The sequence below is a fragment of the Odontomachus brunneus genome, unplaced genomic scaffold, assembly GCF_010583005.1.
Source record: "Odontomachus brunneus isolate Ranch 3 - 2012 unplaced genomic scaffold, Obru_v1 Obru_scaffold_075, whole genome shotgun sequence".
NCBI lineage: Eukaryota > Metazoa > Arthropoda > Insecta > Hymenoptera > Formicidae > Odontomachus > Odontomachus brunneus.
In genome coordinates, this window is record NW_022639525.1 from 739,356 (window position 1) to 749,440 (window position 10,085).

At 34.6% G+C, this 10,085-nt stretch overlaps 2 protein-coding genes and 1 non-coding gene across 3 annotated transcripts; all 3 read left to right on the top strand.

The window, feature by feature from the left end:
* Positions 1 to 853: 853 nt before the first annotated feature.
* LOC116847243 (soma ferritin-like) lies at positions 854 to 3,578 on the top strand. Its single transcript, XM_032822029.1, has 3 exons — positions 854 to 1,303; positions 2,228 to 2,449; positions 3,035 to 3,578. Exons 1-3 carry the CDS (start codon positions 1,202 to 1,204, stop codon positions 3,224 to 3,226), a joined length of 516 nt encoding a protein of 171 aa, XP_032677920.1. The 5' UTR covers positions 854 to 1,201; the 3' UTR covers positions 3,227 to 3,578.
* Trnaa-cgc lies at positions 2,821 to 2,892 on the top strand. Its single transcript has one exon. It is a non-coding gene; the product is annotated as a tRNA-Ala (tRNA).
* Positions 3,579 to 5,833: 2,255 nt separating the features above from the next.
* LOC116847241 (ER membrane protein complex subunit 10) lies at positions 5,834 to 9,916 on the top strand. The gene is made up of 4 exons (XM_032822026.1): positions 5,834 to 6,175; positions 6,302 to 6,565; positions 9,134 to 9,400; positions 9,617 to 9,916. The coding sequence occupies exons 1-4, from the start codon at positions 6,116 to 6,118 to the stop codon at positions 9,707 to 9,709; spliced, it is 684 nt and encodes a 227-aa protein (XP_032677917.1). The 5' UTR covers positions 5,834 to 6,115; the 3' UTR covers positions 9,710 to 9,916.
* Positions 9,917 to 10,085: the final 169 nt, after the last annotated feature.

The window sequence follows — 10,085 nt, forward strand, 5'->3', positions numbered from 1 at the left end:
TGGATCCTTGGCAATCCTTATCAATTGCGAACTTTACTTTGGTCCTGGCAAGATCTAGTGGCTCGTCTTGTAACACAGATGCAAGCGCGTTGAAGCTCGAACCTTCGAGCTCTGGATTTTTTTGGTTCCAGAGTCTCCTAAACGCTTCGGCTCGTTTTAGCGATTATTCCTGGTTACGATCGTTTTTCGACCGATGCGATCAACTTCGGTTTTTTTTTAACTCTTACACGCAAGTTGGACGTGTTCCCCTCGACCTTCACCGTCTTCTTAATCGATACCTTCCTGATCAACAGCGACTTTTCGCTGTTTTTAGCGTGTTCTGTTCTTGTTGCGTTGCTTTCCCTGTCGGCGCGTCCTGTTTTTGTTGCTGCTGCACGCCGTCTTCTAGGAATTAATAAGACGTTATTACAACGATATTTAGTAACATTTTCTGATATGTAGTTTTTAACGTTTTATCAACATTATTATGAATAAGTTCGACACTTTAATATTTCTAAAATGTTTTTGCAATGTTCAAAGAGATCATATTATTCGATAATATCTTCAAATTTTTTTAAAATAATAAACGAAAATATTTAAGAGATACGCGTAATATCAATATTTCAAGATGTTGATCTATTGTTCTTTATTTACTAAATTTTTATTTGTAGCTATATAACTAATATAAACTTTGCAGAGAAAAAAAGACTTTTGTAAAGACTTTGGTGTCCCTTTAAGAGAAAAAAAAAGTAAACTGAATAATCGTTTTTTTTTGTTAAGAAAGAGGGAGGGAGAGAGAGAGAAAGAAAGAGAGAGAGAAGGATAGTATTTTTCTGTGTGTGTGTGCTCCGCTCCTGCAATTTCTTCAGTTCGGCGTTTTTCCTTGGCCAAGGCTGTAGGCTTTTCCTCCGTGTGCCAACCGCGCTTGCGTACAGTCCTGCACTAACTATACGTCGCACAATAACGTTGCTTGCAGAATGTTTTGAAAGCTCGTGCGGTAGGCTCGCGGTGACATCTGCTCGCGTGTTTTGTCGTATTTTGGCGTGCTTCTCTTCGCAAAAGAACCGAACGAACGGATAGGTAGACGAACGTCGGTGTGCTTGAATCGGTTCGAGGCCAGCAATCGATCGCCTGTCAACGCGCAGTGATATTCGCTTATAGTTCTACGTGAATTACGTTCGTTTTCTCTCTTTCTCTCATTCCGTCTTTTCCATTGATAAATATGACGAGTTTCGCGCGGCAGAACTACCATAAGGATTGTGAGGACGCGTTAAATGAACAAATTAATGAGGAGCTATACGCCAGTTATGTCTATCTGTCTATGGTCAGTCGGTGTATCGATTAGACATGCTTTTTTTAACCAGTCACCTCCATTCTATCAGTCCCGGGGTCGTAACCCTTTATGTGTACATCTGTGCACTTTCCCCTGTCAGTTGACGTTTCGTAACGCATATAACCCTTACCGTTTTTCTCCCAACCTCACATTCCTCGCGTCAGTGCGAATATGGCTTGTTTCGGAACTACGTTGTGCGTTTAGATTGAAGTAAACGAATTGTCTTGCGAAATCAACATGCAACGAAATGTGAATTTCGCAAAAGTTAGGCCTGATTGCACCAACATTATTTTGGTTTTAAGCGAAACTTAAACATATATCTATCTTTATCTTTCTTTCTATATAAATAAAGATAGACATATATTTAAGTGTCACTTAAAACTAAAATAACGTTGGTGCAACCGGACTTTAGTACTTCGCGATGGGCAGTCAAACAGAATAGAAAACGATCGATTCATAACCAAAAAATGTTTTTATTGTCATTTTATTGCGTTATTTGTTATCATGATTTTTTGTTTTGCCTGGGCACTCCTCCCCGTTCATCCAGTCCTGACCAAACGTTTGATAATATTAGCCCTGTTCTTTGTAGCTGTACTGCTGAACTAGTGCAATAAGTTAGAGTGAGAAAACGTATATTTGTCTCACTTCAATATATTGCACCAGTTCAGCAGTGCAGCTACAAAGAACAGGCCTATTTGCTACGACGAAATACTACCATCGATGAAACGATATCACTCATAGAAGGATTTCCCGAAATCGGAAATTCTGTACTTAGGTGCTGCAACAAAAATCGCAACTAGAATATTTCTAGAACGTGCGACGCGTTATTCTTTTTCCTTGATGCTTCTCGTTATTCTCTCTCTCTCTCTCTCTCTCTCTCTCTGTCTCTTTCGATCCATATGCGTCTCGTTGCAGGCGTACTACTTTGATAAAAGCGAGGTCGCTCTGCCAGGTCTCTCCGCGTACTTCAAGAAGGCGTCGGACGAAGAGCGCGAGCATGCCATGAAATTTCTGACTTATCAGAACAAGCGGGGCGGCATCATCATCCTGAAGCCGATTGAGGCACCACGGACAGACTGGGAGAGCGCGGAGAACGCGATGATAGAGGCTCTACAGCTGGAAAAGAATGTGAACAAGGTGCGTGCGCGGCGCCATTGCGCGCATAATCGATTCCGCTGCGAAGCACGATGATAACAAAAAAGTAAAATAAAAGTTGAAGAAAGGAGGAGACAAAATTATTCGCATTAATTTGTTCAAAATGAAATTCAACGTTTTAATTACACGACGTCATCCAAAACTCGGAATCAATCGTAATTTTTATTTTACCCGGGACTCTCATTTCTTCAATTAGCGCGTAGCATTCGCAAATTTCTGAGTTCGTGTTAAGTACTTAGAGGCTCTTTTCACATTATAGTGTTAACTGAATTATCATAACTGATATAATTTCTTTGTGTTCATTGAAACATGTTCACTGAGGTAGTACAACTTTAAGCTACATTCTATTAATCGGGGGTGTAACTCAGTGGTAGAGTGTCCGCTTCGCATGCGGAAAGTCCTGGGTTCAAATCCCAGCTCCTCCAGCAGAAATTTTTTTTTTCGGATATTGCGCATATTTATTACACGTATGCGTTTCTTGTAATATGTATTTAATTTTGCGTAATTCTACTAGTGTTACGCAAAGTAGATGTAAATTTATTCGGCGTCTACTTTTCATTTTTACAGAGTTTACTACATTTGCATCAAATCGCTACGACGCACGATGATCCTAACTTGATGGATTTCTTGGAAAATGAATTCCTGCAGGAACAAGTGGACTCGATAAAGGAGATCGCTGATCACGTGACGAATCTGAAGAGAGTAGGGGAGGGCCTTGGAGTTTATATGTTCGACAAGGAGCTAAGGAATCAGGACTAATCGAATAAACCTTGCCGGATCGACATTGGATTTTAGATAAATATCGCAGGATACTGTGTTATTTATATCGCATTATAAAGCGACGTACGCGATAAATAAGGAAAGAATATATGTAGGCACACATTGTTCTTTGTGAGATATATCGAGAATATCTCGGGGGAAATATGTAGCCAATTCAATTCAATACCAATTTCTCGTATCAAGTGGCTTCATCGTGCAATTAATAATATTTAGCAGCAAAATTTTTAAAAAGTATATGTATATTGTATTCATATAATATCTATACGAGTTATCGCGTAACTTGCACGTCGTTGTATAGTTTTAAATCGAATAATAACAACTGAAAATATTACATGGCATACTTCTTGCTCAACTCTGAATAATAGAACGAGAGAAACATCGTACTTTCAGAAATGTTATATCCTTTGTCATTTTTTATTTGTTTATTTAAGCGAAAATATATCTTTGATAAAACAGATAATAATACACGATAAATAATAATAGACGCAGTATAGAAAAAAGAAAAATTGTTCAATAATCATCTTACACGCAAAAAAATGACTTAGTAATATCAGCTAAACCGCGATAGTTGAGTCAGACTTAGTCAAAAGGTTAATCGTTTAACTATCACTGCTAAGAATTGGCTATGACAGCTAAAATGCATTCGCTATGAAACACAAATATATTAGGTGACATTAAAAATGCACATTATTTCAAATAGCTAAAAAAATGGCAGTTATTCCTAAATTTCTTATCGTATGCATATATTAAAGAAGTTTGCCGCACAGCTACAATCATTTGCTACAGTCATTTGTTTCTAGCAGTTAATATTTCTCGCTGTAGCGCCTAAGTTTAAACAGCGAATAAATTTAGCTTCGGTAGTATCAACATTAGCTGTCCTTATTTCAGTGACACATCTGTCACAGCTATTTTTTAGCTCTGGAAGCTAGTTCTTTTTTTGCGTCTAATCTCAGTAAGTATATATAAAGAAACATTGCAGTAATATTATTATGCCGTTATTTACAGGAAGAGACAGAGAGAGAGATAAGGAGAGACAAGGAGAGACATATCTCTTCTGTATTTTTTCTTCGTGACCTAACCAACGCGATGACAGCTATTTGCTTGATAATTTCCCAAATAGCACAGAGAATTCAAAAAGAATTCAGTCGTATGTCACCAATTCTGAGTTGATTTTCAGATGTAAAAAGAATTCTTCAGAGTTCAGTTCAGTTCAGTTCAGTGAAAAGAATTTTTGTACCTAAAAATGAACTCAGAATTGGTGACATACGACTGAATTCTTTTAGAATTCTCTGTGCTATCTAGGTTGACAGGCGTAAACGACACAAACCAAACCATAGCCCAGTGAGCTAAGCGAGAGAAAGGAGGAATGCGACACCAACATGGCCGCGACAATGTAATCTTCTTATCCCTTGAGTCTCTCGTCCATAATCACACCTTTCGCTCCGTCCATGTATTTTTACGTCCATGGATCGACTTGTTTAAATTTAAAAAAATCTGATATTTTTTGGGTTATACTGCATTTTGCAGTGAAAAATTTTTATAAATATTTATAAATATTTTGCAATATCTTTATTTCTGAAGATGGATGGAAATGCATCAATCAAAACAGAATATTTCCATCCAGCAAGCAATCTAAAGCCCATTCTACAATTGCGTAAGCGTAGTCGTGAACATAAGAGTCAACCAACCCGAATGTTTTATTCACTGATTGCTTTACTCTGATTGGTTGTCGTAATCACTTGCAACCACTTACATCCACGTTCACGCAATTGTAGAATGGGCTTAACATGAAAACAAGCACCGTGTGCCGCTGGCTTAACTCTAGTCAAACTGTATGCGAAGCGCTCTCTCTACAACCATGCACATGAACTAGATAGCAATGAACTACAATGTCTGATACTACAATGATTTCTTGGTTCTGTTCTATGCTAAATATGAATGACATAAGTTAAATTAAAGAAAAGCATAGACCGACCATGCCAGCGATTTAATTGTGATGCGTTAGTAGTCCATAGTTATATAAATACATCATACTGTCGTTAGCTCACCTTAACCGTTGCGATTGCTGCTCGGCGGTAGTGCAACGGACAGAGATTGATTGTCTGTCTTTATCCAACTAAAGCTGCGTTCGGAAACACATTGTGTGCACACTACTAGACGATAGTCGTTGGAGTGAGCGAAATACAAGAGTGAGATAAAAAGAGAGGGAGAGTACTCGAGTGATGTTCCGAACGTAGCCTTCCTTATTTCACTCGTGTACAGAACATAGAACAGAACCAAGAAATTGTATACATAGCACAGACCACAACCAAGAAATCATTGACAATGGCTGCGTTCAGCAGAGAAAGCTTTGCAACTGTTGTAAAATTCGTGAATCTGATTGGTACATGCTCTTGGATTCAACCAAAATTAAGGACATACTCCAATCAGATTCACGAATTTTACAACAGTTGCAAAGCAGCTTTCTCTGTTGAATGCAACCATTACTTGATATTACTTGTTACCTACTGAGAAGAATCGTGAACATTGGCTATGTAGTTTATGTCTATAAAAATTGGATATAGAGGTGTTTTAGTACTGCTCCAAAATATTGTCATAGTTAAGTCGCGGGTATGGCTATTCTCTCAGGTTTCTCTCTGACGTATATATCCTTTATCCACGGCATGATCGTCACGTTATAACCTTTGCGGTGCAATAGGAGTCTCTTCCTATCGTCAGCCAACGTCATCGAAATCGTGTGCGATTTAGCATGAGCGCGGCAATAAACATCGCCAGTCCGGAAATCAGTGTTGTACGATGAGACGTGGCCCTACATCGGTGACTTCGTAATTATCCTCGACATTACTCGTTATCGCGAATCGCTACAAGATGTATTTATCGCATTTCCTCGTGAGCACGCTGTTATGTGTGTTTTCGTTGGTTCACGGGGTTAGTATTTTGTCAGGTCGATTTAAAGTTCGGTGATTGCTATTCCTCGGTGATTCCCGATGATCGCCCACAATATGTGTACGTGTTCATCGCATTGCTATTCGTGAAAATTAAATTGAATTGCAGAGCGAGCTCGACTACGACGGCTGGTTACAGCTGAGGTTATGGCACGCGTTCAACGACGAGCCGATGGCCGTATTCACGGAGCGCGGCAACATTACTGTGTCCAGCGTGCGTAGCGGTGCGTCCGTTGTCGGTCAGAACGGTCTGTTGCCCGTCGAGATAAACGCGCTAAAAGCTCTCGCCAAAAACGACGGCAAGTACAGGTTGAAGGCATTGGCGCGTACCTCTTCCGGGAGCGAGATCACCTTCCTCACGGCGGTGCCAGCGGTAATACACAGTAGATAGATGAATAGATGAGGACCAAGAACAAAGTTCTTGGCCAAAGATAAAAAAGAAAGATTTCCAATAGTAGGCCCAAATACAACAATGTCATCTTAAAGTATTCCATTTTACTGTACAAAATTAGGTCAGGATAACTTTATTTTCGGTAAAAAAATTAGGTTTCTGTTTGCTGAAAAGGTTATCTAATATTCGCCTGAAAGATAACTTTTAATATCCAAAAAGATATCATTTAGATATAAAATTATCAAGTTTCTAAGTAGAACAACATTATCTTAAAATATTCCATTTTACTATATAAAATTAGGTCAGGATAACTTTATTTTCTATAAAAAAATTAGGTTTCTGTTTACTAAAAAGTTTCTGTTTATCTAATGTCCGCCTGAAAGATAACTTTTAATATCCAAAAAGATATCATTTAGATATAAAATTATCAAGTTTCTAAGTAGAACAACATTATCTTAAAATATTCCATTTTACTATATAAAATTAGGTCAGGATAACTTTATTTTCTATAAAAAAATTAGGTTTCTGTTTACTAAAAAGTTTCTGTTTATCTAATGTCCGCCTGAAAGATAACTTTTAATATCCAAAAAGATATCATTTAGATATAAAGGTATCAAGTTGGTACATGGATATAAATTAAATATATACCAAGTGATAGCTGTAAAATGCGTAAATGAACTTTATTTTCCAACCAACTATAAACTGTTATTTAATTGATGTCATATTAATGGAGACGAATTATTGACATTGACTTGTTATCTTATAGATACGTTTCAAAAGTTAATTTCAAAAACATTAACCAATAAGCAATCTGTTCTACTTGGGGGGTTACTAAAACTTGAAAACTGAAACATCTGGGCAAGCTTTCAAGAAAAGAAAAATGGGTAGTTAACTAAATAAACTATAAAAATAAGCAGTTAACAAAATAAACTAGATAATTAACTAAATAATAATATAGTTTGTAAAAATATATTTTTAGAGGATTATTAGTAAACTTATAATCATTATGATAACAGTAAACAAAAAGATATTACAGCAAGAATACAAGAATGTAATGTCAGATTTATAATTGTAATCATTATGATAGTGACAAATGGAGAAGTACACAACAAAAAAAGATATTTTAAATGTCCAGATTCTTAATTCGATTCTTAAGACATTTTTAATATTATCTGGACAGCTGAATATTGATTGTAAAATCTGTTTAGTTGAAATTTAGTCTGGCAACCCTACTCAATCTAATATAGTTGATTCAAGGATAATTTGCTTTGTTTAATAATATACAGAGTTAATAACTAGAGCAGAAAGATAGCCTAGCAATATTCTATGAATATTTCTATGAATATTTTTTATGAATATTTGTATATTCTATGAATCTTATAAAAAAATACTAAAAAAACACTTTTATGTTCATAGTGCACTCATAGTATATTTGAATGACACAACTATAAAAGTTCTGGTTATGTATAAAATGCACAGTAACAAAATATAGGTTAATTATTTATTTTACTTTTGCAGTTACAAATAATTAAAGTATTTTAATTGTAAGTATATTCATAGAATATCATATAGAGTTCAAATATTCTGGAACTAAAAACATTTGTATTTCATAAGAATATTCTTAGAATATTTTGTGCTATCTAAAAGTATATCTGCTAAAAGTTAAATTAAAAAATTTGAAACTTTTAACATAATGTGGTAATTTTAAATGAGTAAACTTTCAACTTAAACTAATTATGTTTTAAAATACTTTTTCCAGCATCTTACAGCTATTATTTGGTATATATTTAATTTATATCTATGTACCAACTTGATACCTTTATATCTAAATGATATTTTTTTGGATATTAAAAGTTATCTTTCGGATGGACATTAGATAACCTTTTCAGTAAACAGAAATCTAACTTTTTTTACCGAAAATAAAGTTATCCTGACCTAATTTTGTATAGTAAACTGGAATATTTTAAGATAATGTTGTTCTACTTGGAAACTTGATACCTTTATATCTAAATGATATCTTTTTGGATTAACTTTAAATTGTTAACTTTTTTATATAAGTTAAAATAATTTAAATGGTAAAATCACACACACACACACACATCGCGAGTTGCTAGTAATATAATAAAATAAAATAAAAAAATAGAAATAATTTCAATAGAATTTTTTTCATCTCTCTGAGCGTTAACATTCTTTTCTCGTATGAAATCTTGAGCACAAAACAAAATTAGTATTTTCTTACATAAAAGATTACCTTTTCATTATTTTATATAAATTTAATCTACGATTAAAAGGTTAAGAATGCAAAAGCAAATATATTGTTTGGTATATTTAACTTTTAACTTTAATAATATATGAATGACTTAATTTTAACTTTTAATTAGATTAGGTTTTGTTTATGTGTAACTTTTAACTTAATTAAGTTAATATTTTATAAGTCATTAATTTTGAACTTAATTTGGTTTAAACAACATTAACTTATCTAAGTAATATATTAAGTCTCATATGATATTCAGATATATATACTGATTACACTACTTAATCAATTTATAGTGCTACCTGCTTGGTTCCGATTTAGAAGACGTCATAACGATATGGTTGGATAGCGCGGCGGAGCCGGTAGCTGTGAGCATATCATCTTCGGGTCCTTGTATATTTGATAATCCTTTCACAAATATGTGGACGACTAATGTCATGGTCAGATATCCAGATGGTGGTCCAGTTCCAGATACAGCTACGTACATTCAGAAACTTGAACGAGAACGGGAAGCTAGAGAGAGAGGAGAGACCAAAGATAATCGTTCATTCTTTGCAAAATATGTAAGTGCCTTTCTATTGATGCAGTTGTTTTATTATATAGCACACATACATTTATAAAGTAATTACTGATTTAAATAAATCCCATTTAATTAACAACTATATAATAATATAACAACGTAATATAATAATTGATTGGTAATTACATTACCGAATATATAAATAAAATAATACTACAGAATATATAAATAAAATTATTGTATTTCCTTCTTTTTCTAGTGGATGTACATTGTGCCAGCATTGATCTTTTTACTTCTGACATCCGCAACGAATCCGGAAACTGCTACAGGGGCAAGTGCACAAAGACAATGATTTGCTAACAGAAATAATTTCATTGTACCTGCATGTGCATTGTGTCCTAGTGTTAAAGGGAGATCTTATGGAAGTTGTCCAAATTTATAGTATAATTTCATAATCAGATAGCGCGATATAATAATATAATTAATAATAATTATAAGTATTGCTATAATAATTACACTTCTGATAAAATAAACAAACTGAATAAATAGTTTAAGTAAATCATTTGAGTAATCGAATTTTTTTGACACGAACGCAGGCGTATCAATTTTTTGTATCGGTAAAAATTTAATCGCTTTACTATTTCTTTTGTATTTTAGAACTATTCTTTTTCACACACGCGCATTTACTGTATCGTTACTCTATGTACGATGAAATGACGATAGTATGT

Bases quoted from the DNA above. Each gene is read 5' to 3' on its own strand.
- LOC116847243 (XM_032822029.1), top strand. From the start codon at position 1,202: ATGACGAGTTTCGCGCGGCAGAACTACCATAAGGATTGTGAGGACGCG. The intron at 1,304-2,227 runs GTCAGTCGGTGT...GTCTCGTTGCAG, and splicing joins GTTATGTCTATCTGTCTATG to GCGTACTACTTTGATAAAAG. The intron at 2,450-3,034 runs GTGCGTGCGCGG...TCATTTTTACAG, and splicing joins TGGAAAAGAATGTGAACAAG to AGTTTACTACATTTGCATCA.
- LOC116847241 (XM_032822026.1), top strand. From the start codon at position 6,116: ATGTATTTATCGCATTTCCTCGTGAGCACGCTGTTATGTGTGTTTTCG. The intron at 6,176-6,301 runs GTTAGTATTTTG...ATTGAATTGCAG, and splicing joins TGTTTTCGTTGGTTCACGGG to AGCGAGCTCGACTACGACGG. The intron at 9,401-9,616 runs GTAAGTGCCTTT...TTCTTTTTCTAG, and splicing joins GTTCATTCTTTGCAAAATAT to TGGATGTACATTGTGCCAGC.